A 25,692-nucleotide genomic window follows, 5' to 3' on the forward strand; every position below is an offset into this window, starting at 1 on the left:
ATGCTCTTCTGGCCCCCGTTCCCGCGGCCGCGGCCGCGGCCGAGCGCGGAGCGCTCCCGGGCGCGCCGCGTCCTGCGGGGGGCGCTGCCGCGGGGCCGCGCACGCGGGCCGCCCCCGCCCGTCCGCGGGGAGCGGCGGCTGCCCCGGGGCTCCCCATTGGCTACCGATGACGTCACCGCCCCGCCTCCGGGCCGGCCCCCGCGCTTCGATTGGTCGACGCGGCCGCCCGTCGGCGCGGGCCCCGCCCCCGCCGGGCCGTACATTTACGCGGTAGCAAAAGAGAAAGTAACGAGGATGGTGCGGGCGGCGCGCGGAGCGCGGGGCGGGCGGCGCGCGGGGCAGTGCGCGCGACACGCACCGGCACGAGCGGCTCCTCCCGCGGCGGCCGCCGCCACCTCCGCGCAGCGGGCCGGAGCGCGGCGCGCCGGTGAGTGCGGCGCACGGCGCGGAGCGGGGCCGCGGCCGCGGGAGCCCGCGCCAGGGCTGCCGGGGCGGGGAGCGCCGGCCCGGCCCGCCGCGCGATTGGCGGTAGCCCCGGCTCCCTGCGATCGGGGGCAAAACTTTAGCTTCTCTCTTCTCCTGGGCTCTTTCGTTGTCTCCCCTCGCTGGGGTAACTGGGTTGTCTTCCTCTTTTATTAAATAATTTTAACTGCGTCAGGCGAATGCGCTCGGGGCGCCCTTATCCTAGTTCTTATCCTAAATAGGGCGAGGGGAGGGTTGGGAAAAGAACGGGCTGGGGATGCCTCTGGAGCGAGCGAGCCGCCGCTGGCCCCGCGCTGCCCAGCCGCGGCACCTCCGCCGTGCCCGGGCGGGCGGGTCGCGGCGCCTTTCCGCGCTCCGGAGGCACCCGCGGGTTTGCTACGTAGAGCGGTGGCTGCTGGAGGTGGCAGTGCCCCCCGGCCATCCCCTGTTCGGGATGGACATCTCCCAGCCGGCCCGGTGCAGAGCCGGCCGGGGCGGCCAGCGGGAGCTGCGAGTGCTCGCCCCGCTCCGGGGTCTTAGTGGAGTTGGTGAAGTTGGTGCCGGGATGGGTTTCTCAGAGAGAGCTGCGGCTGCTCCCAAAGTTGCTGGTGAAGGTGACGCACTGTCAGGGCTGGCTTTGGGTGTTTTGTTCCTGTCGTCTTCGTTGTCTGCTGAGTAGAAACGCGGGGATTCAAATCCTGCGTGCTGCGTTTTAGCAAATGGGAAGGCAAAGGTGGGGCAGGCAGTGACCTTGCCTGGGGCGGAGGGGACTACTCTTTGAAGACGCTGTGAAATGTGGTGGGGAGCGGGAATTTACCTCACGGGCTGCTGGAGAACAGGAGACATCCCGAGCTTGGAGCTAAGGGCTTAACTGGGATTGGATTCACCTCTAACAGGGAGAGGGAAGTGCAAGGTGCACGCTTATAAGGATCTCCAGGAGCTAATTTTTTTTGTTTTCTATTGGGTATTTTTTTGTTTAGCCTTATGTGTTCAAGTTTGTAACTGTCTCAGAAAATTTATTCACAGGCTAATTTTATTCCAGCATGCTGGAAAAGTTGCATATCATCTCTGACACATTCAGCTATTCAGCTCTTGCACGCTCCTCCCTGTAATGGACTCAGCCCAGTAGTTGCTTTCTTTTCAGTGAGCAACGGGGTAAGGGAACGTGCCTCTGTCGTTATCAGTGGTGAGCTTTGCAGCTTGGGGTTTCGGAATAGCTCAGTACCATCTGCATGTAGCTAAATGCCTTCTCCTGGGTGTCACTGCACAGTCCAGGCTGCTCGTGTGGATTCTGCGTGCTATGGGCGCACATGCAGATAGCTGAAGCATTCTCTGCAGCACTGAAAAGGCTTATTAGCAGCTACTGTGAGCTGGTAACTGTCAGAAGGGGTTGTAGGGATAATGAATGTTGGCAAAATAAGTTGCTGGATCTCTTGGTTTATGTGATTTCATGATCTGTTTTCATCACCTTTTGTCTTCTTTCCCTTCTGCTTTTTCTTTTTCAGGGTGATCTTGCGTTCTTCTTAACTTGCTAGTGCTCAGCCTCCTCATGCCTCCATCTCCTTTAGACGACAGGGTAGTAGTGGCACTTTCGAGGCCAGTGAGACCTCAGGATCTCAACCTGTGTTTAGACTCCAGCTTCCTTGAATCTGCTTCTTCTGCTGGTGAGAGCCACTCCAGTCTGCTCGGCGGAGTTGTCGTGTCCCTAAAGACTGCTAATCTCACGTATATGCCCTCATCCAACGGCTCTGCACGCTCTCTGAGTTGTGGATGCAGCAGTGCCAGTTGCTGCACTGTGGCAACTTACGACAAGGACACTCAGGCCCAAACTCAAGCGAGCACCAGCAGCACCCACGCCGGAGCCTCCCCTGCCTGCGCTGCCAACCAAATGGTCAACAGCAATGAGAATGCCGGCAGCCTGAGCCCGCTGGGCAGTGTGGGCAGCCCCGTCTCGGGCAGCACCAAGCAGCTCACCAGCATCAAGATCATCTACCCCAATGATCTGGCCAAGAAGATGACCAAATGCAGCAAGAGCCACCAACAGAACCAAGGTCCTGTCATCATTGACTGCAGGCCCTTCATGGAGTATAATAAGAGCCACATTCAAGGGGCTGTCCACATTAACTGTTCTGACAAGATCAGCCGGAGAAGGCTCCAGCAGGGCAAGATCACAGTCTTGGACTTGATCTCCTGCCGGGAAGGCAAGGACTCCTTCAAGAGAATCTTTTCCAAAGAAATTGTAGTTTATGATGAGAATACCAATGAGCCGAGCAGGGTGATGCCTTCCCAGCCACTCCACATAGTGCTGGAGTCACTCAAGCGAGAAGGCAAGGAGCCCTTAGTCCTAAAAGGTAATCCTCCTTGTTGCCCAGACACAGTGTGTTGGTTTGCTTTGCAGTGTGTACTCTCTGCTGTTAGCCTTGCTGATGGTTGCACCTTGAAAGCATCTGTTTATCTCTGGGAAGGCCTGGGTGTCTCAAGTCACCAGTGGCAAAGCAAATGCCTTCCATGGACAAATCATGGTGCTGGTAGCAGAGAGGTGCTTGCTTTTTTCTGGATGTTGTCCTTGAGTAGCAGGAGGGGTGAAAAGTGTAAGGAGGAGGAAATGTGCTTCCTGGTGTCTGTCTGTGCAAACAAAGAATTTCCCCCAGTGCTTATTCTGAGTATTTATAGCTCAAGGAGCAGAGGTCCAGGAGGGGATACTTCTCTTTTAGTTTGTCAGACTGACCTTTACTTAGCAGCCTTATTTTAGTCCATGTAAAACTGGACTCATAGGCGCTGGAGATGGACAGTGGGAGAGTAGAAGGAGGGGGGAGGAAAGATGAGGGAGGTCACTTGGTCTGAGGCGTTGTATCATGGACCAGTCAGCACAACTTCAGCAATCAAGCCCAGTTTTGGTGATACAGGGTCAGACTAATGGACAGGGGGAAATTATTTGTTTAAAGAGTGATCTGAAAGTGGTGTGTTTCTGTGTATGAGTGCTTATGTATGTATATGGCTTTCCTGTAAAGGCTCCTGTTTTAATACGGAATTTGGTTTATCCCTTAATGCTCTGGTGGAGATGAGCCCCACCAATTAAGGCATCATCCAAGGACACTTCACTTTATTCTCCAGATCCTATTTATAACAATGCTGTCCTCTAGATTAAATTTCCTCTCCCCTGGGTGCTTATGCCATTCGGAGGTATGGTTGGCAGAGACTGGCTGTGGCAGTGGGAAACTATGGAAGGATTTGCTGCTTAGCTCATACTGTATGTATTTAATTTGCTTAATTTTTCCGTGCAGCTTGCTACTTCCAACCTGCACGGTTTGGCAGGAGAATGCAGTGGGCTGGTACTTTATCCCTTTTCCTCAGCTGAGTTTCATGGCTTTGTAGGATCTAGGGATCCTGTGAGATACTCCTCTGTGTATCTTGTGGAAGCTTGAAATTGCTGAACTGTCCCCTTGCTCCTGGTAAGAGTGTGGTCATGCTGGGCTTGTTTTGATACTTGCTACAGGATCCCAGTATGCTATTATTGAGTCTCTGGGGTCACGATGATGCCCTTCATATGTGGAAGGAGGAGATGAGGCGCTTGGCAGAGCGAGGCTGCCACTGGAGTTGTGCCTTTCTGGTGGTAATCCTTCTGTTGTACAGCCTTTGCAGCTGGGTGTGTGGTTGTAGTCTGCAAGCCTTCCTAGCCTTAGAAAAGTGGAGTGCTGAAGGTGTTCTCTGTGTTTCTCTGAAAACACTGTAGCTTCTCTGAGCCTCACATGGTACTTCTTCAGTACCTGGAATGAGATCCTGGCTGAGATGAAGCTGCAGAGCAGTAATTGGGCAGCGCTGAGCTGCTGGGCCATCACCGTAACTCCAATCCCATTCTCTGAAGCGGGGCTCCAGCTGGGGTCGGATGGAGTTGAGCCTGGGATAAAGCAGCATTTAGGAAGGCTGCGGCTGGCTTTCCGAGCTGGGGGCGTGGCGCTGGAGGCACTCGTTATTTAGTTTCACTTGACAGGTAGCGTTTTTTCCTTCGTGCTTCAGCCGCCCTGGAGCTGGCTCGTCCCCGTCCCTGTGTTCGGGCGCTAAAACGAAACTGGGGGAGGCCGGGGAGCCCTCTTTGCCTGGCTATGTTACTCTAAGTGATTCCTCTCGCTCTCCGCTGCCCGGCGCTAATTTATTGCGGCCCCATCTGATGCCCGTGTTGTGTTTGCAAACACTGGTTGCTAGCCGGGCTGTCCAAGCGCCGGCCCCGCTGCGGTGCCCCCTTGTCCATGTTTGGTGCTGCTGTCAGCCCGCGGCCGCTCTCGGTCCCATCGCCGGGCCGGGGCTTGGGTTACAGCCCTGCCCCACAGCCCTGCCCCACAGCTCTGCCCGGCCCCCCGGCCAGCGGCTCGGAGGTGCCCCAGGCTTTATGAGCAGCACAGAAACCCTCTGCTGTTTTCCAAGGCCGCGCCGTGATCTATAGATAAATGTATGTATAGCGTGCCTTATTAGGCACGAGTTAAAAAGAGGTGGTGTGGTTTATTTTTAATGTAGCAGACCAGTGTATAAACTAGCGATGTGACAAGAGAGGGTTTCGTGTACACTGTGGCATGGAGGATTTTAAGACTTCAGTTCCTCCCTTTCTATCCATGCCTCTTCTTGCTACTTCCTTTAACATTTTTTTGGTCATAAATGTAACACATGCATAATTTTGATTTAAGCTCTTAAGAAAGATTTGCTTATTTCTTTTGCCATGAGGCACAGCAACACTTGAGACAGGCATAAATCGTCTATTTTTACAAAAAATAAACCCATAAAAATCCTGTTTTTGGTAGTCCTCGTACACGGGCAGTAACAACCTGAGCTGTCCTGGCTAAAGCTGCTGCTCAATCTGTTAATAAATAAAATAGGAAGAAGTCCTATTTCCCCCAACACACCATGACCATGGTATTCCATGTTTGCTGAAAACTAAAGGCCTCACTTTTTGTCGATGCTTTTTTTTTTTTAATTTAGTTTTTTTTTCTTAGCATTGGAATGGAGATGGGGGTGGTGATATGAGCCCAGTGTCCCTTCTGCTTGAGGCCAATGTCAAAGCTGAATTTGGGGAGGGGAAGAACGTGGTGCTGTGACCCCAGGCTAGGTCAGCAGCCCTGGCCCTCCTTGGTAGGGCTGTGCCCCTTTCCCTCCTGCAAACCCAACAGTGAGGCATCTCTGCCTTCCCTGAGCACCTCAGCTCATAGCACAAGTTTCCTTGAGTCTTGGGGGCTGGTATGCTTAAGATTGCTCCTAGGACCTCAAAATGGAAAGTGGGAAATTCATTTGCATTCAGATGAAAAATAGTAGTTTTCCATGACTGAAACATTTAAGCTTGGAGTTCAGCTTTTTTTTTTTTTTTTCCACAAGCTAAATTCAACCTCCAAAGGAAAATAAAATGAAAAATTGAAGCATCTATGCCAGCACATCTTGGCGGCTTTTAACACAAGAGGAGTTGCCTTTGTCTCCCTGACCAGGGTCCAGTGGCATTGTCTCCATCCTGCCGTTCTTCCTTTTCCTCAAGACCCAGCAGCAGGAGCTTTGTGAACCTGCTTAAGTCTTGTGTTTAGTTTGTAAGGGCTGCTGTGTTTGACTTCAAGGAATTTAAAAGCAGAGGTGAAAAATATGATTTGGCTTTTTCTTTTTAATTCCCACTATATGCTGTAAACTCATGGCTGGACTTCTGCAAAGGAGATGGGGAGGAACCAGCTGGTTTCTCCACAAAACCTGGTTGTTTCTTTGTTCTTGTTCGCAGCCTGAGGAGTTTATTTATGCTCTGCCTTTCAGTCTTCTCTCTGCTCATCTGACGGGGAAATAAATGAAGTGACTTGCTCTCATTATAGTGGGGAGTGTAAGACCTGCCAAGAAACCACTTCATGCTTTCTGCCATGGTCTAAGAATAGTTTCAGATCTTTTACCACACTAGAGTCACATATCAGCAAAGTTGAAACGACTACAGAGGGGCTTTGTAAGCAAATAATTATTCCTTACAAAAGGAATAATTATTTGCTTTATATTCTCCTACATTCATGTAAATACTGTGATCAGCTGCCTTTGGAATACCTGACCTGGTCACTTGTACAAATACCTTAATTATTACTTTGATTAATTGTAGAATTTAACAGTGTCAGTGTTGCTTTAAACCCTAATTGGATTACACTGCACAAGTGTATTTGAAAGTAAAACTTGATGTAATGGTCAACAAATCCAGCTGACCAACAAAACATGTGCCTGGCACTTATTTCCACCAGAGATCTCCACTGAATAAGTATTAGGTCATGGTTGTAATAGGGAAATGTGTAGTTTTAAAAACACAGGACATTTCACATGAGTCACTTAACATTTAAAAATAAAATTTATTCCCTCTGTGCTGCAGAGGAGAGCTGGCCCTATCATTCACTCGGGGAAAAGCTTCTGCGAGCTCTGTCAGGGCTGAGATTTCACCTTTGGTGTTCAGACTCTGATTGCTGGTGCTTAAAGTATCTTTCTACTGGAATAAAAAATATTCTTTGCCATCACACTAGAAAATTGTTTGTATGTGTCATTACCTTTTGCATATAGGTAAATTGGGATGATGGTATGGCTGGCGACCAGGGTCTTTGACATATTTTGAGGGTACTTCTGCAGAGGAGAGGTACCTCTACACTTTGCCTATTCAACAGTAATGGTAAATGTGGCTTTTTCTCTGAGATTATGGCATCTGAGAGTTTGCTGTGCTGGCTTGCATGGTGCCTATCACATTTTAACTGTCCTTGGAAAGAGAGCAATGGCAGTGCCTTGGAAAGGGAGCAATAGAAAGGAGATTTCCCCTCCCCCCCGCCCCAGGTTTTGCTCCCCAGTTTCTTATACCCATGGAATAAAGAACCAAAATGTTACATTAGGCAAACCTCTCTGATGCTTGTAAAGAAAAATCTGGTTCCAGTTCTGTATAAACTGGGGTAACATTCCCTATGATGTTCCTGGTAGGTAGATGTTGGATTATAATTAGCTGAATGCCTCATGTGCTGCCCTTAGCCTTGCCCTGCCAGAGAATTTCCTCGACTGAAGTCTCTCTAGGATGGTGTGCTCGTCTGTCTTCTGGCTTTTTGTTCTCGAGGTGAGCAGAACCTTTCGGAGAGGCTCGGGATGGAAGGGTAGCTGTGTTTGACCTTTGAGTGGTGTCTGGATCTTAACTAGTACAGATGGGCTATTTAAATAAAAAGTGTTTTAGACCTGTACATGTGTGATTTGCTTCCAAAGCATCAGCCAAAGTTTTCACTACACTTATGAGCACAGAAGTTTTTAGTGAGATTGCCTTGGCTTTATGATGCGTTTGAAGAGGGGACCCATCCCTTGTCTTTAGGCTATGACTTTTTACTCTGTGAAAAGCCCCATTATATTTAGGGGTTTTTATTTATGCAAACAACTCAAAAATGAAGAAATGCTATAAATATAAGCAACATGCAGACATCTCAATGTTTCCCTGCTTTGCAATTTCACCAGCCAGCCAGGAGGGAAACACCTCTCAAACATTCAGCATCTGCTTGCAGGGCTGTCAAGTCATGCTATTTAAATAAGTAGATTATGGTAATCTGAAGATAACCTAGTGCCTTGTCCGTCTGTGTGTGAGATGAGATTTTGTGTGGTGCTTTGGCCTTGTTGGGAAGTCCCTGGTGGGCTTGGGAGAGTGCTGGCTACAGAAATCACAAGGCTGACCTGAATTACTGTGAGCAGCTGTTTTTCTGAAGCTTTGAGTCTAAGTTCTCACCTGAATCAGTCTGTAGCAGTTTTTTAAACACCTCTGTACTGTAAAAGCTAATTTGTTGTTATCATAAAGGTGTTTGGTAAGCTGGAGCCTGAAGAGGAGCAGTGTGTTTATCATGGACATCACCTTTCCCTGCCTCATGGAAAAGTAAAGGCTGCAAAGAGTCTGGTTGAGAGGAAATTGGATCAAGGTGCTGTCTTGAATATTGCATTTGCTTCAGCTTCCTCTGGCAGGCTTTTCGCCTACTCTTGATCCAGTGAGTGTTGAGGGTTGTGGGAAAGCTGAAATGTGCACTAGTGTTCTTGGCTTTGGCCACCAATGCTGGCAGTGCCACTCAGGACACCCTGTGACAGGGCAGAATGGGGACTGCTGTGGGCAGGAGGCACGAGGGATTCAGGGGATGTGTTGCTGCAGGTGGGAGGTTCAGGGGTGCTCATGGTCTCTGCACAGTGTGTTGATGAATGCTCTGTGGTTCAGTAGTGAAGCTTGGGAGTTTTGTTGTTTCATTTTGTTTAAACATCTTGTGACTTTTTAGTACAGGAAACTCTTTGCTTCAATCAGTGTCTATGGTGAAGGCAGCCTCACATCTGGGAGCACTCTGAAGGAAAGGGGAAGAGATGGAGAAGCAAGTCTGTCCGCCATGTGGTACAAAAAGGGAAGAACTGGACTAGAGGGATAAATCTGGGCCTAGATAGCAGGGCAGTCTTGTGGCCAGGGGAGCTCTGATTAAGCCAACACAACAAACTTGCCATGAGGTGTAGAGAAGTTATTTTCATCTGATTTGGATGTAGTTTTTTTATTTTGTTGTGGGTTTTTTGGTTGGTTTGGTTTGTTTTTGGTTTTTTTCTGGTTTTTTTTTTTGTTTTTTTTTTAATGCCCTTTGCGCCATTTGTTACACAGAGCTTATCTCTCTCGTTGCCATTGGTGTTAAGTGTGTTTGACCCTGGCTCCATCCACAGTCACAGTGGTTCCCTGGGACAGCACAGCTGTCTGCTGCAGAAAGTGGGAGATGGATTTCGGAGCATCCTCTTTCTTCCCTTGATTGTGCGTTTTTGCACATAATTTTGCAAATTTTAGGCTCTGATTTGCCTCCAGGAATTTTTTTTTTTAAATAGAGGTTCATCTTCATGTGTTTCTCTGTTTGAGTGAGGGAATTGCCTCCTTTTCAAAGGAATGCTCTGCTCCCAGTAAAAAGAGTGGGATCCAGAAGGGGCACAAGCTTCTGATCTCCTGGCACTTGGTTCCAGTGAGCCTGTCCCAGGAGAGTGTGTGCAGAGAGACCTAAACTGGCCAGTCTGCAGGGAGCAACCGGGACCTTGTAGGTCTGGGTGCCACCTCGTCCCTCTGACGTGAAGGAATGAGCTTCTGATTGCTGCTGCCTGGAGCAGTGCCACCCTTTGTCAGCCCAGCTACAGCCACCCACAGCTCCTGCAGTGGGAGCTTCTGCCTTGGGCTGTGCCCACCCAAGGGTCTGGGCATGATGGGGTCAGGAGGGAATGTAAATCTGTCATTGCCTGCTGCTGGAGGACAGGAATGCTCCTACTGGGTGGAAGGGTTTGGGAACCACTGCTCCTGCCAGGGTTAAGTGGTGCTTTGTGTGCATGCAACACCCTGCTTACAAGATCAGGGCTTTGAAGGAGTAAATTGGAAAATATAAATTAAGAGAATAATAATAGAGATGTGAACACATTTGTTTCCAACTCCTTTACTATGCCCTAGCCTTAAAAAGTCTACAGCCTGTCTGGATTAATTCCCACTTGATTCACTGCAACAGAGAAGAGCTGCTTCTAATTAAAGGTAATAAAAAGAACAAATGTTACTCTTTGTCCACACATAATTATCATATATATTTTTTTTTCTTACAATGGCTTAAAGAAAATAGAAGAAAACTTGCAAGCTTCTGTCTGTCATACCAGTCAAATTGATTGTCTCCAGTTCATTATGCCAAAGTGTGATATTAAGCCTTATGTAAGCAGTTGAACACTAATGCTTTAAAGCAAAAGCTGCTGTTGGAGCAGTTGATCTGCACTATGTTGATGCTGGGCTCTTAATTATTCTTGTTTTCTGTTAAGGTAATGGGAATCTGTCTGTCCAGTGGATGAGAGCTAAAAATAAGACTTTTGCTGCTGCTTAAAATTTGCTGGCATATTTTAGGTACACAACCACTCTGATTATTTACAATGAAATTATTCTTAAATTCATATGTGTTAGTCCAGGAAGGCAGAGCATCATCACTGTTGGGGGACAACAGAGTTCTTATGTTTCCTGGGAAATATTAGTGGAGACAAGGAGTTATTTTATTTGGACACAAGGATTGATTTTCATCTAGCTGGAAATATTCCTTGTTTTGTTGCTGTTTAGCTCTGGATTCTGTTAATATGCCTTTTTCTCTTTGCCCTCTCCCTGCTTCCTTCTTGCCTTGAGTCTAAAGAATATGGATGCAATCTTGGTCAACTTTCTCTTTGCCTGTGGGGTTTTTGGGGGCTAGCCTGGGTTCCTTGACCATTTAGACTGGGATGTATGTGCCAGCCGAGCTGGCCCTGAAGCTTTTGCCAAAGTGGGGGCTAGCATACACCATGCTAGTTCCAGTAGTGTGCTGCTTTTAATTTGGACTCTGTGGCACTGAGATATGTCGAGAAACCATCCTTTGCTTTCCTTGTTTTTCCTTCATGTGTTTTGGAATACCTTGCTAGAAAATGTCAAATCAGAGCCAGATATTGTTATTTCTAGATAAAAAGGTAGAAACTTTTCAGTCTAAAAAGAGTTTAAATTCATCAGGAATGGATGGTACTCCCAAATGAGAGTGTGCTATATCAGCACCCTGTTTTCCTTTCGTATTAATGTGCATGGTGCTGGTGTTTCTGATGTAGAGGAGCAGTGGCTTGGACTGGAAAAGAGCCTGTGTTATTCTCAGGAGAAACAAGGCAGCCTGCTCTCTCTTTAGAAAGAAACTGTCCTGGAGAGGTTGCCCTTAAAAGGGGAAAGAGAATAAATGGGTGGCTGAAGCATGAAAATGTCAGTGTTCTCTAAAGCGCTCGGATTAAACAGAAAGGTCTGCTCCTATGCATCCAGGATTGCGTGTGTCTGACACAGTGCTGGGACCCTTCTGCCTCCTCAGACGTGCTGAGCCACAGCTGCCCGCGTCCTGCTCCTGGGCTGGCTCTGTCCAGGAGCCCCTCGCTTGAGAGGTGCATATGGTCATGGCCAGGGAGGGAACTGATAACAGATAAAAAACAAATGGAACTTGCTGTTTTGGGCAAATCTGCTCAGCTCTACCTCTGTCTGGGAAAACAGACCCATAGCTCTTTGTCAATATAAAACCATTTGTGGTATTGTATTGCATTAAAATAGTTTCTGTTCCTTCCTCCCTCACTTCTCCTGCCTCTTTTGTACATAGCTTTAGCATTTCTTGATGACCTTTTTCTTAATATGATTTCCAGTGGGAACATTTCACAGTAGAAGTATGTATTCTTTCAGGGTTTATGCTGACATTTCCAGTGATTATTTAATTGGACTTCATGTTAGCCTGCATCCCCATGGGAACACATACTTTTGCCATGAGAAGTTGTAATGTGACTAATTTTGAGTTTCTGCTATAAACGCTTGCCCTCCAGGGAGGGCACGTCCAGTCCTCCTTGGTGGCTGCAGAGTCGTCACCACAGTGTGTTTGGGATGTGGGGTTTCTTGCCTTATTCCTATTTACATTCTTGTATAGTTTAGTCCTTGTACCAAAATTCAGAGCAGGCCTTCTCTTTCACCTTCCTGACCGCTCCCCAAGGATAACACAGTGGTTTGAAGAAAGCTAGCTTATTTTCCTGTGAATACTTGAGTTTTTATTTTGAAATAAGCAGACTCAGCACTCCCATAACATAGGGCAGATTTCCAGTTACAAGTTGGAACCACTGTCTTGAAAACAGAGAGGGGGTCCCAAATTATTCAGGGTGGCTTCTGGACAGGCTGATGAGCCCAAAGGTTAGTAGCATCTCTTGGAAAAGCTGACAGGTAAAGGGGTGATATGGATGGGATATGTGGGTTTGCTTGGGTGTTCAGGGTCTGAGAAAAAACCCTAAATTTAGGACAAAAAAAGTATAAAGAAGAGTTAAACTGAAATCCAAGAAAGGTTTTCTAGTGGCAGGTCAAGGAAGAAAGACTGTTTTTTTCTAATTGGAATGGATTTAGATGATCTAGTAGTCACGGGAAGAGGAAAAGTGAAGAGGTGAAAGCTGATGGTGGAAAAAAGCAAGTCATGTGTTGAGGTGTGGGAGGCTCCTGGGGGGTGATGGTGTGGTTGGGAGGAGACGAGAATGGAGCTGGACAGAGCCAGCAACTCTGGCACAGTCTGGCAGGGAGCGGGGTTTTAGGTGGCTTCTCGCCTGCCTCCCCAGGATGTGACCCTCGGAGAGCCAGCTTTGCTGTGCTGGTGTCAGAGGAAAAAAATAAAAGTGGATGAGGCCAGGGACCTCAAAAGCCAGTGAGAGAGGATGTGCTGTGACGAGGGGTGAGAACCATAGTGAGATAAAATTAGAAATAACATGCAAACATGTGTGCAAGTCCCTTGATGCTGAGGGGGAACCGCGTTGCACTCTTGACTTCTAAAGGGACCTCAATGCCATTGTGTCAAGGATGTCCTTGCGACTCCTCTAGGCCAGAATTTGTGTACAAACTGACCTCTCGGGATAGTTCCCGCACGGAAAAAAACTGACCTTGCAAGTTCTTTGGAATGTGAAGTTTTGCCTTTTTTTTGAAGTGCTGTTGGCAGCTCAGTTCGAGGGAGAGACTAGATTAGATTGAGTGTATCGAGGTGGAAGCTGTGTGTGTGTGCTGTTTACTTTTACTTTTTTATGTTTGCTCAAAGCTTAATCTTTTGCAGCACAGCTGTTGCTGAATGTTGTGTGGGTGACAGGGAAAGCCCCATGACAGGGTTTCCTTGGAACATCCCACAGGCAGGTGAGCAGTTCACTAATGTCACCTGGCTGAGTGTGGTCCAATAGGTCCCCACCCCGTGGATATAAGGGAGTTGTCCTTCCTGCTGTGTGTGCAAATACAGTATTTCCAGCCATGTCAAAGTTGCTACAGCAGTGAGGGCAAGCCTTGAGCACTGCTCAGCTGTTAGCTGTGGTGAGGAGATGGCCATCTGCTTGGAGAGTAGGAACACTCCTACAGTGATCTGCTTGGATTGGCCCTGTTGCTGTAGAACAAGTTTGGGAAGCAGAGCCCTGCTTGGGCAAGGAAAGTGTGTGTCTTGTGTTGTTCTGAGATCTGAGCATCCCTTCTTTCAGTGCCTCAGGATGGACAGAGCATAATCTCCACGACACACCAGGAACCATCTTTGTTATGGCTAAAATCAGTCCAGCAACATCTGTGAGCCAGTGTGATGGCTGCATCTACTACTGCAAGGTGGCCTTAGGCCCTGTGCCCGATGGATGCAGCCTCTGTGCCTCCTTGCCCTCCCTGACGATTTCCTTGGTGCTCAGCACACCTACACCTGCAGCCATAGCTGTGTTGGTGGTGTGAAGAGAGGTCTAGGTTGTTGTCCATATCCTTGGAGTGGATTGGGCCTGTAATGGCAGAATTCTGCTTCAACCTGTACAGCAGCATCTGCCTTGGCGGAAGGCCCATGGCCCAGGAGCAGCCCGCATGGTGGCATTGCAGTGGCGGTGGCTCGGCAGGACCAGTGTGCCACCCTGCAGCAGGACCTCTCACGCCACTGGGAGCATGGTGGGGCTGGCTGTGAGACCTGGGCCCTCCTGCTCAAGAGGCTGAGGAGGGAGGAGAACACTGGGTGGGCGAAGCATCTGGACAATACCTAACTTCTATTTTTACATGCTGGAGTCACGTTTGCTTAACCTTGAGGCATCCTGTGCTTTGAATGAACTTGACACAAAGTCATCTGTTCATTATTAACACAGGAGCAGTTTAATTGTTGTCTTAGTGGAAAAATACATGAGACTGTCATCAGCTGTTGCTTCTGGCAGTGCTTTTCTGCAGTAATGTAAATAAATGAGGTCACAGGTTTAAAGGAACAGGCTGTATTGCACAAATTCAAAGCATTGTCTTAAACAGATACACACCAATTGTCTGAGTGTCTCTGTCCTGCTCCCCAAATGCTCCCTGTGACATTTCAGCCCTAAATTCACTCAAACACAGCCACAGGGTTTGCTGTGATGGTACTGACAGGGCACATGCTGAGTGGGTGTTTTAAAGCTTGGCTTCACTACTGAGCAACTGAAGGTTGTGGTGACCAGAACTGTGGTAACACCAGATTCTCTGCTGTGCACCCCACAAGAGCCCAGCAACACGAGAGGAGGGGAATTTACAGATTGAACATCTCTTTCACTGATACTTCCCAGTGTCCTGGGATTTCTGTTCTTCTTGTGCTTGTGTGTGCATTGCTTTTCTTTTTTTTTGCCCCCCTTTTTTTTTTTCCGAGATAGCTTTGTGGTATTGTAATCAAGGATGAGCAGATCCAGAAATCTGCCTGGACAGCTTTGAAAACCATATAAAAGGTCTGGTTGTCTCCTAAGACCACGTGCTTGGTCTAAATGTGGCTCCCACATCTGCAGTCTGTCATGTATAAAAGTATGTTCCTGTTTGCAGTGGGAGCGGGAACACCCAGTACCTGCCACGCTCAGAACAAAGTATATCCACACCGATGAGGTAATGCAAAGGTGTTGCCTTGTGGTGAGGGTATTTGAATGTAGCTGCCTCTCTCTAAGCTCTCCCACTGGAAACAAGGTCATTTACTTCCTTAACTTTGGGGCAAAAACCTGTTTCCAGATAGGACACATATTGCAAATGAGCCAAAGCATATTGTGAACCCAAATCCTAGTTTGCATACAGTAATGCAGCCAGAGAGCAGCAGTGGTGGCTGAAGGAGAGACAGAGGAGGAGGCCAGGTGTTACTGTACTCCTTGTACTTAAATTCTCAATATTCTTGAACAGCAAACAACAAAAACCCTGAACTAAAAAGCTGCAGTAGTACAAACAAACAAAAAAATCCCCTCAAACAAGCAAATCCCCAACCAGCCAATCCACTTTTATAAATTTGTTTTTCTGGATTTCTTTGAAGATGATGCTATTTCAAGGCCATAGTCTCTCATAAAAAGCTGGCTGCCTCATTCTTGCTGTACCTTTTGTGCTTGTTTTGCATCGTATTTGCCCTCTTCTGATGGCAAGTGACGGACACTGTGTTAAGCATGAATTTATTGCCAGACCCATGATTCTTGTCTTTTTTTATTTGTTCAGAGCTGCTTTGGCTGCTTTTCAGCTGCTCACCTGGTCTTGCAGTGGTGGTGTGAGCCCTGGGGTCCTGGGTGGCTTTGGAGCTGGAAAATCTGTGTGCAGCTGCTGCTTGGGTGCTGCCTGATGGGAGAGTTTGAGGAGCATTAAGTGAGATGTTTATGGGCAGATGGCTGCAGAGAATTTGAACAAATGAGTGGGAATAGCTGACATAAGGTGCTGATTTAAAACTTCTCCAAAATTTTTGAGGCCTCAGACACTCCAAAGTCTGTTGTCACTTACTAACTGTTCTGGCAGGGCAGGATGTTGGAAAATGTCATGCAGTTACAACTGCGAGAAGGGTTCTGCAACCTGGGTCTTGCATCAGTGGTGAGCAAAGAGCCCTTGGTGTTCTGTTGTATTCTGCTAAATGCCATGTGAGGCCATCTGCCAGCAAGGATTCCACTTCACTGATTGATTTCCTCATGGAAGAAATACCTTGGGTTCCCCAGAGTGCTGAGTGTCCTTGTATGTCCATCTCTGTTTGGGTTTGGGTAGGTTCAACCCTCTGAACACCTGCCCAGCAGCCGTGCTGGAACAGAGCAGAGGCACTTGGGATGTTGTCCGTGCCCATGCACAGGCTGCATCCCACTGGCTGGGCATACTTGCTCATGCTTTAGTCATTACAAGCTCTGTGGAGTGTTTAAAGCCAGGAGAGATGGGCTGCAGGCAGGGCAGTGTTGAAATGGACATCCATCAGTGGCTCATCTGCCTGCTGGCATTTTGGTTTGTCACTGAAGGTGGCTACACTCCTGAGTCCAGACTCTCTGGCTGTGGTTCCAGCAGACTGCCATGCATTCCCACGGGCTTTCTTGGTGGATATATTATGTTGCCTCTCTACTTAGGTTGTCTCTATATGATGAAGGCTTTTCCCATATTGCAAACAGCATCTGAAAAGCTGCTTTTAAAATGCAGCTTTTGTGCTAGTAAGAGGCTTCTGCTAAGTTGTGCTTCTTGGCCACAGGTGCTGTTACTGCCCTCTGTAGTGCTTCCTTCATTCCCCAGGTTTGGAAAGGCTTGGGCAGGGTCAGTCACAAAGCAGTTTTTGTTACAACCCCAAGCTGTGTCTCTGCATCCATGCCTTGAGCTTCCTTGTGATCTGGAGTTGTGGTCAGTAGCAGTGGTGTCTTGCACCTTACTGAGTTTAGTGAATCAACTCTTAGACCAGGCTTGCAAGAGATTTGTGTTGGCCTCTGGTGTGGGATCAGCCTCTTCTCTCCCACCTTTTCTACTCTCCCTAAATGAAGACTTGAAATGAACCGAAATAGCAGCAGCTTGCCAAGGGAATACAGATGCATTTGAATACTTTGTATGTTGTATTTACCTTCATGTGGAAAATCCATCCCTCTCTTTCTGACTGATCATTATTAACTTTGCTTGGACCTGTTTTGGGAGGTAGTCTCAAACTTAAGAAAAGCCTGAGCATTATACGTGCTTGAGTGCCACTTAAATTACTCTAGTGCCTCATAAATCAGTTTGTACAAGGATGGTGTGTGTTGAGAATGGAACAGCACTCAGGAGGTGTCTGGGTCCGTTTTGGGACCTGCATGACTCATATGGCAGCACAGATACGAGCTAAGCTCCTGCTCTTCGATTAGAGTTCAGCTTGCTGCCATGACTGCATTTTGCTGCATCATTTCCTGGGTACCAGTGTTCTTGTCCAGTCCTCCCCAGGCTGGCATGTCTGAGCCAGTTCAGGTTAGTCATCCTCTCCCCAGTAATGTGTTCTTTCAGGAACATTTTCTCTGAGAGTTGCTTTAAATATTGTTTGAACTGACTTTTTAACTCTCTTCTCACATGAGGAGATGATCAAGGAGAGTGGGGGATGTGAACTGACATTAGGAATGGTAATGCTGGCAAATGTCTGTAAAAAAAATTGTGAAAGAAGGTATTATATGTCTGGCTACTCCACTTGTTGGGGCATCTTCCGTATGTTGTATGTGGGGTCCCTTCCCATCCTTTGCCCTGATATTCTGCTGTGTCTTACAAGACAGCTGGTGAAGTGAGATGGTGCCTGCCACACCATCAGTGTGTCCCCACCTGAGTGAGGAACCAGTGGGGTTCTGCCTCCACCTATGGCTGCTTATTCCCAGAGGTCAGCAGGAGAGGTGGAAAATGAGCTCTGGGGTCACTAAAAAAAATCTTTTTCAGGGGTTTTCTTGGGAATCCCAGCATGCTTAGCTATTGTTTAAACAGGAGTATTCAATCTGAATGGATTGCTTGCCCATTCAGAAAGATGGGAATGTGGGTTAGGGTTTAGTCTTTAGCCTAGACTGTAGGCTGGGGCTGTTGGTTTAGATGAGACTTCAGACGTTTTCAGCTTGGGGACCATCATCTTGTTTATTTTCCTGAGTGGACTGAGAAGACTTTTCAGGCCCTGTTGAGGCCAGGTGGTGCAGTTGAGCTCCAGTTTTTGTCCTTGCTCTTCTTTCTAGCCAGATCCCCTGTTATAACAACTTAAAGAATAGATATCTTTAATGCAAATCTGTTTGCTCTGTGTCCTATAAACAGCAGAAATAACTGAAGACAAGCACATTTTTGAGGCAGGGGAAATATTCTGTTTTGTAGGCATTTCAAGGATTTCAGGGAAATGACGTTGCTAGCAGTGCGTGAAGGACACAAGTTTGGATGTGGAAAAGGACACTTTCATTACAGGGGCTCAGATGGTTGTAACTAGTCTGAGTGCCTTGTGCCCCTCAAATACAGCACAGGGCACTGAAATGGGCCTGGGTGGGTCCCACCCTGAGCATGTCACAGACACTTGAATTGGACATTTGAATTGCAGCCCTCAACAGTAGGCATTGAAACCCTTTGCTGTGTCTGATCCAGAGCCTGAGTGGAGGCATATTTTGCTTCACTTTAATGCCTTCACTGGATCACTGTGAAAGAGCATGGAAAAGACAAATAGCTTCTCTCTTTATTTTTTTTTTTTTTTTGAATAACATTATTGGGAGGGTGGCATTCCGCATTTATTTTGGCTAGTGGGGCTCTTTCTAGTAACTTCTAGAAAGAGTGACTTCTAGTCACTCTCCCCTCTCCTGGGTTTTTTTTGGCTTGCAGTTAACAAAGTGCAGTTGAGCCTGAGCACTTGGCTCGTGTTGATGCTGAGCATGACTTCAGGCATCCCGGTACAACAGCAACGTGCGTGAGGTGGGGGGGAACACATCCCTGCGTTTCTCCTCTTTCCGCCTTTTTCTTTCAGAGGAGCCACCTGTTAGCATTACGTCAGTGACTCCCAGGAACGCTGCTGCCTCCTACCAAAGGCCTTGCACAAAGTAGTAGTTCTTGTATTGTTTGCACTCAAAGAGCTGATGTCATGCCAGCTGATGTCATTGTGTGCTTTGTGGGATCGCCATGGAAACTGAGCAGGTGGGGAGCCTGCTGCTGATGTCAGTGCAGAATGAGGTGTAGAAAGAAGGTCCACTTTGCTTGCTCCAGCTCTGTGAAGCCACCCTCCTCAAAAAAAAAAAAAAAAAGAAAAAAGTAAGGGGAGGGTAATGGTTATTGAAAAAGCCAGCAATAGAGCAGGGAAGGCATCAGCTTCCTTCACTGAAAAACTGACTTCTCCCTCCCCCCTCAGATCCATTTCCCACTCCATTTTAATGTCCTAAAAATAACTCTTGCTAGATATTTTCAGGTGGCTGGGGCAGCAGAAGGAGAGCTGTTTGCCACATGTTAAGCAAGCACCTCAGTTGCTGTTGGGTTACAAGGAGTGGTTTTCTTTTGTTTGGGCGCACAGATGGGTACATGCTGTTCCCTGGTGCAATGCTGGGGTGAGCTGCTCCCATCCCCCTCAGAGCTTTTGGGTGGGGGGGATGCCCTGCAGGCCTGCTAAAGGGCAGGTAAAGCCAAGACTGTCCCAGCTGGCTTGCTGCTCTGCTCTAGTGTGCTGATAGCCCCTTAGTTTTGGTCAAGTTTCTTTCTTGGAACACCTTCCTTGTCCCGTGGGCTGGTAGGTGAGGCAGCCCCAGCAGGCTGATGTTGCACAGAGGCATGTTTGTCTGTGAGCCCTGTTGTTCCTTGGCACCATCCACCGCGCAGAGGGAGGACAATGCCTGCTGCTGATTCATGCCACCCTTGCTGTCGACAGCCCCGTGGCACTGTTACAGCGGTGATGGGGACAGCAGAACCAGCTCCAGTCCTTGTGGCCCAACTGTGTGCTCTGAAGGAATCTTGGGGTATCTAACCAAAGTATCTGCTTGATCTCTCTTCCCAGGAGGACTCAGCGGTTTCAGGCAGAACCATGAAAACCTCTGTGACAACTCCCTCCAGCTGCAGGAGTGCCCTGAGGGGGGAGGAGGGGGCGGCGCCTCCGCCGTGCCCCCTGTGCTACCTCAGTCCATCCCCACCACGCCAGACATTGAGAACGCTGAGCTCACCCCCATCCTGCCTTTCCTTTTCCTCGGAAACGAGCACGATGCTCAGGACTTGGAGAAAATGCAGAGGATGAACATCGGCTACGTGATCAACGTGACCACTCACCTGCCCCTGTACCATTATGAGAAAGGCATGTTCAACTACAAACGGCTCCCAGCCACTGACAGCAACAAGCAGAATCTCAGGCAGTATTTTGAAGAGGCTTTTGAGTTCATTGGTAATTACCCTTGCCTGGAAATACTCCTGTTTGTTTTTTCATTGTTATTATTTTTACCTGTTATAACAATTGAGAGTGAACTTTATGCTTTGCCAGCAACTCTGAAGGCTGGTTAAGGCCATATTTCCTTTAGTTTGGGTTGTCAGAAATGCTGGGCACGTCGTATTTCTGTCCTTTCTCATCTCTGGCCCATCTGGTTAAGTAGCCCGAGGTTACAATTTTTATCCAGTGATAGTAACGCCTACCTCCAGGCTTCTAAATTCAGGAAACTCAAAAAAATTGAGACTTTTGTCACCCCCTCTTTTTGATTCCTTTGAATTCCTAGTTTCCACACAGTGGCTTTCAGCCAGTTTTTCATAGCGACTGTTCTTAATGGTCTCTCAGTCTTTGCTAACTTAATGAGAAAACTGACAAACTTTCACACTTGGCTTGTTCCACCATTAGATTTGTAGCTTCAGAGTGTATGCGTGGTTGAGCGGATAGTGATGAAAACTTGCATTAATAAGCCTCTAAACCCTGTAGGCTGTGTGAGAGAGGTCACCACAGACACACCGCTTGTTGTGGAGATTGCTGAGGAAGTGACCCAGCAGCGTTGTTCTGGACCTCATTACAATCAGCACAGCACAGCCCTCAGTCAAGTTTGGGGCCATGCTCAGCTAGGCTAAAGCCAGATGGCCACTTCAAGCAGGGCTGGTCAGAGAGGGCTTCAGCATGTGGTACTGAAAGCTTTTGAGGACCTTTCCTTGCCCCTCTAGATGTCTTTGTGGACACTGCTTTTGTGGCATAGTAAAGGTGCTTCGCTAGCACAAGTATGTGTCCTAAGAGGTTTTCTGAAATATGCCAGGGGAACCACTGACATAAAATTCTATTTTCTTGTGCTGAGACTGAGCTAATTCCTTTACCAATACTTCAGGCTTGATGGAGGAGTACTAGACAAAGGAAGAAGTGTGTTTGTGTGAGCAGCACAGTGTAGGTCCTTGCCTGACCCCATAATGGCAGGGAGGTGCAGAGCCGTGTTCCTCCCTGCCCTCCTTTGTGCTGGCTCTGTGCTCAGGTGCACTCAGGCTCAGCAGGGATTGGGCCCCAGCTGTGGGAGCAGGGAGGAGGGCCAGGCTCAGCAGGTTGCTGTGAGCCCATCTGCCCCTGCAGTGTGCCGGGCAGGGCTGGCAGCTCAAGGCAGAGGGCTCCTCAGCCTTGCCTGTCTGTGTCTGGCAGGGTGTCACGGTGTGCTGGTGCCTGTGTTCTGCAGCCACATTGCTTTAGTGGAGTGAATAGAGAAATCACTGCTTATGCTGCAGTTCAGGGGACTCTTACCACTCTGAGCCTTTGGGCTTGTCTTCTACAGTGTGAAGGATCTCTAACTCAAATTTTCCCTTGGTTCTTAACCCAGTCCCAGCAGTACCAGTAGTGCTGTCAGCTTCCCAACCTGCTGTTTACTGTGTGCCTGGGAAGGTCAACACTTGTTTGGGTGAAGGGTAGAGAAAAGGAAACCTTGCTTTGATCCTCTAGGAAAACAGCTGTATCAAGAAATCCAGTAAAACCTTAAACTTCAAGTTCAACAAGATGAGGAGATGCAATAGGCTAAGCTTAGGTAAAGAGACTGTGAAGCTCCATTGAGGTCTTTCTGAGGTACAAGAGAGAGATTTCTGCTCCCCTCATCCCCTTGAATTGCAGGATTGGAGTTCTCAAAACCACTGAAAGATAGTGTTTGGCTTGTGACCTTACCAAGAGCAGAGAAAGCAGCTTTGCTCTGGAAAGATTTAGAAACCCTTTCAAAACCGATTTTACTTCCTTTTTAATAATTACATCTTGAGGGTCAGTCTTTGTTTTAATAAACAAATATATCTCCATTGAGAGTTTTTCTTCCCTCTCAAATTAACCAGCTGGGGACGTAACCGGTCAAAACTTTCCCTTCCTCAGGGTAAACTTTAAATTGCATTTGAGATGATTTGGAAATGTTTAAACTGTGAATTGTTTGCCTATGTTTCTTTAAATATGTCTTCAAAAAACCACCACCAACCCCAGGTTTAGCTAAGACTAAAGCCATAGGAAGTGAAATCATCTCTGGGAATGTGTGTCAAAATGCGTTTGAGAGTTTCAGCTTTCTGAAATACTAACTGGCAAAAATGTCTAGAGGGAAGTTGGCTTCATTTGTGCTCTCACAGTACAGGTTGAACATGTGGGGTGGGTTGAACTGTACTCTTGGTGGGGTTGGATTCATGCCAAAACCTGCAGACTAAATTCATGTTCCTCCTGTGGATTGAAATAAAAGAAGTAGTTGGAAGTGTGACTTCCTGAAAGTTCCATCTCCTGTTCTAACAGCAAGCTGTGGCAGATGAGGATGGTATGGTAGTGACTGTCCTCTCTCATGTCCTGTTAGCATGTGATTAGAAGGACTCTATCCCCCCTAAATACTGGACAGGGTGCCTCCCTGTAAGTGATGAATCTTAGTGGTGTGTCTGTGTGTATCCAGCTCCTCCTTTTGCAGAGGCACCACAGCAGAGACACCCACTGAAGCTCATTTCAAGAGTACTTTTGTAAAGCTTCAGAGGACAGGGCGTTGAAACACATGTATTGTTATGAATTGAATCTGAAAATAGCTGGTTTCTAGAAGTGGTTCCCTGCTCTGAAAAACAGGGAGGTTGAGCTGCTGACATAATGCAGTGGTGTTGCAACTGAGGTGGAAATGAAGCCTGAGATTCCTCATCATGGACCTTCCCCTCCTCACAAAATGCTCCCTGGCAGTGAAGCAGCATCTCTCAATGCATGGTTCCACTAATAAAGAGCAGAGAATGGATGTGAGGATTTTCAGTGTCAGAGTGGACTGGGGGTTTCACATTCAGTAGCTCTGAAACCTTGGGGGAAGATGTGCTGGATGGGAAGGGGAAGAGACAACATGAAAAGTTCCAAATCAGGAAACTTTTCACATTAAGTTACTCTTAATTGCACTGAGCTTGTTCTGATTTACAAACGGGCAGAAATCTTACTTTCTTTTGTCTGTCTTGTTTGCAGAGGAAGCTCATCAGTGTGGAAAAGGTCTCCTCATCCACTGCCAGGCCGGTGTCTCCCGATCTGCCACCATCGTTATTGCGTACCTAATGAAGCACACACGCATGACCATGACAGATGCCTATAAATTTGTCAAAGGAAAACGACCAATCATTTCCCCCAACCTTAACTTTATGGGGCAGTTACTGGAGTTCGAAGAAGACCTGAACAATGGAGTCACCCCACGAATCCTCACACCAAAGCTGATCGGTGTCGAGACCGTCGTGTGACGGCCACGCTGCGAGGAGGTGGAACCTGTTCTTCACCTGATTTGGGGCAGTGATGGGTGGTTGTGGGGTTTTCTTTTTAGGTTTCAAAGGGGAGTTTTGTGGCAAACTTTTTGTGAATAAAACCTTTTTTGTAAGGAAAGGTTTTTAAAAGATCCAAGGACTTTGCTGGGTTTGGGATGCTGTTGTGATTTCCTTCTCAGACACCGTCACAACAGGGAGGCTTCAGAGCAAAAACAGTACTTTTTAAAATAAAAACAACAGGAAGAAGAAATGTTGGGCTTTTTTTCTTTTAAGTTTTATTTTTCCCTCCTCTCCGGCTACTTGTAGAGTTTATGGCTAAGTAGTCTGTGCAGGTTCATAGACTGAAGAAACCTAAGTTGAAGACGAAACACAAATAGCCAAAACAAAGCAGAAAAAACCTCCCTGAAACAGAAGGGCCTTCATTCTGCAAAGACTCTGCAAAATGCTCACTGATGCAAAGGAAATCAGAGCAGCTTAAAAGTCTGCAAGGCACTTTTCACACTCCTGACTCAAACTAAAGAAGAAAACAAAGTTTATTTGGCGTGTCTCATGTTCCAGTTCTATTTTTCTATTTTGGGGTGTTAAGTTTTAACAGTAAGGGACTTCGATCATTCTATGCCATATGCCTTCACTGGCTTCTTGTGCAATAATAATTTGGGGTTTGTTTTGAGTATTCAAACCAATTAAGAAGTTGGCTGCCCGCTAATAATAAGATAATAATTTTTAAAGTCTAATAGTGCAACAGCAGCCAGCTTGATTCAGAAAGGATAAATGAGAGCAATTATTTCTTTCCTTTGTATGATTTTGATCCTGGTTACAGTGCCATAAACCTTGTTACATATGTATATCAGAATGTACAAAAATGTAGAATAAGCAAAGTTTATTTAAAAATATTTTTCGCACAAAATATTGGTGTGTTTCAGTTGTCTATGTAAAAGAAATTTGATTATAAAACAAAAAATCTTTTGGAAAGTGTGTGTCCTTTTATTTCTTTAGCCATTTTCCATTTTCTTTCTATGGGATGGGGTTTTTGTTTTGTTCCCTTTGGTTTGTTTTTTTGTGGCATTGTACCTCTCCCATTGACAACATTGATCTCTCTTGTTTGGCATCTCCCCTTCAGTGTTGCGTTCCTGTCCTCTGCTGGTGGAACATGTTTTCTTTACTTTCTGCTGTACTCTTCCATCTCTCTGTAACCAGGTTTTTCTTTCTGGTTCGGCTGAATTAGCACTATTGGTAAGGGCTTTTTGGAACAGACCTGTTATTTCTACACCTCAGTAGCCATTTGGAAAAATAAGAAATAAACAATCTCCACTGATTCCTTTTCATATTCCTGTAGTTAGCTTATCTTCTATGTTACAAAATTGTCCAGTTTTTAGACATATGTTAGTCACATGTGCTTTTCCCTGGCTTTTCTATAGCCCCCTTGTTTAGCAGTTCCACAATTCCTGGGAATTGTCCTCCTGGGATTTTCTCCTCCCTCTTGCCCTTCTTCCCTTCATGCCCCTCCTTTTCCAGCTGTGTCAGTGTTGTGTGGTGTGTATTGTAGGGCTGATGTTTCTGCCTGTGTCCCTTGGGCAGCTGACTTTCACTTTCCTTGTTTGTACTCACTTTTTTTTAATGATATGGTATGACCTGATCTGTTCTGGATTGTTACCACCTCTAAAGTTTATTTGTATGACCCTAAAAGGAGTTAGAAAACATTTTCCATGTGATTCTGTTGTGCAAACTGATCTGTCCCAGGAAGGCTGATAGCAGTAAAGGCTTTTCCTAGATGAAAACCTACATGGACTGAACCAAGTGTAAAACAGGACCTGTTGGAAAACTTAATGTATAGTCACATTAGACATGTATATTTTTGTGGACATTTTACTTAAAATATTGTTACTATACTGATACTTTCTTGAAACTTATCCCTTTATTAAATTATTTTTCTACTGGAGTTGAATTTTAATTTTTTTTTTCTTTTCTATGATTATTATTGGTCCTTTTGTTGAAAACATCCTTGGCAGTGATAGTTGCCCAGGAAGCAAAACTTCTTGAACTGTGACTGCTCCTGGAGCTAAGGGAGAGTGTGGCTGGACAGAGAGGGTGCCATTTGCTGGTTGGGAGCCTTTGTGCTTTGGGAAGGAAGGAAGTCCCTTAGCAAAGCTGGTCTCCTTCCCTCCCTCCCCCCTTTCCCCATGTTTGGGCCCAACCTCTTCCAGCTGTTCTCCATGAGCTGCAGATGCCCCTGGTTAGGTAGGAGGGAGGAGGTTAGAAAACCTTTCTTACCAGAGTACCAAAAGCAGAAGCAACAGGGCTGGGGGCTGGCTGAAGAGTTGGTC

General features: G+C 47.0%; 1 protein-coding gene across 1 annotated transcript; it reads left to right on the top strand.

The window, feature by feature from the left end:
- The first annotated feature begins 366 nt into the window (after positions 1 to 366).
- Positions 367 to 25,307, top strand: DUSP10 (dual specificity phosphatase 10). Its single transcript, XM_054279764.1, has 4 exons — positions 367 to 427; positions 1,968 to 2,813; positions 19,692 to 20,069; positions 23,082 to 25,307. The coding sequence occupies exons 2-4, from the start codon at positions 2,012 to 2,014 to the stop codon at positions 23,345 to 23,347; spliced, it is 1,446 nt and encodes a 481-aa protein (XP_054135739.1). The 5' UTR covers positions 367 to 427; positions 1,968 to 2,011; the 3' UTR covers positions 23,348 to 25,307.
- The last annotated feature ends 385 nt before the right edge of the window (positions 25,308 to 25,692 follow it).

The sequence above is a fragment of the Melozone crissalis genome, unplaced genomic scaffold (assembly GCF_028551555.1).
Source record: "Melozone crissalis strain CALT ecotype California unplaced genomic scaffold, PUWL_Pcris_2 ptg000027l_1, whole genome shotgun sequence".
Classification (NCBI taxonomy): Eukaryota; Metazoa; Chordata; class Aves; order Passeriformes; family Passerellidae; genus Melozone; species Melozone crissalis.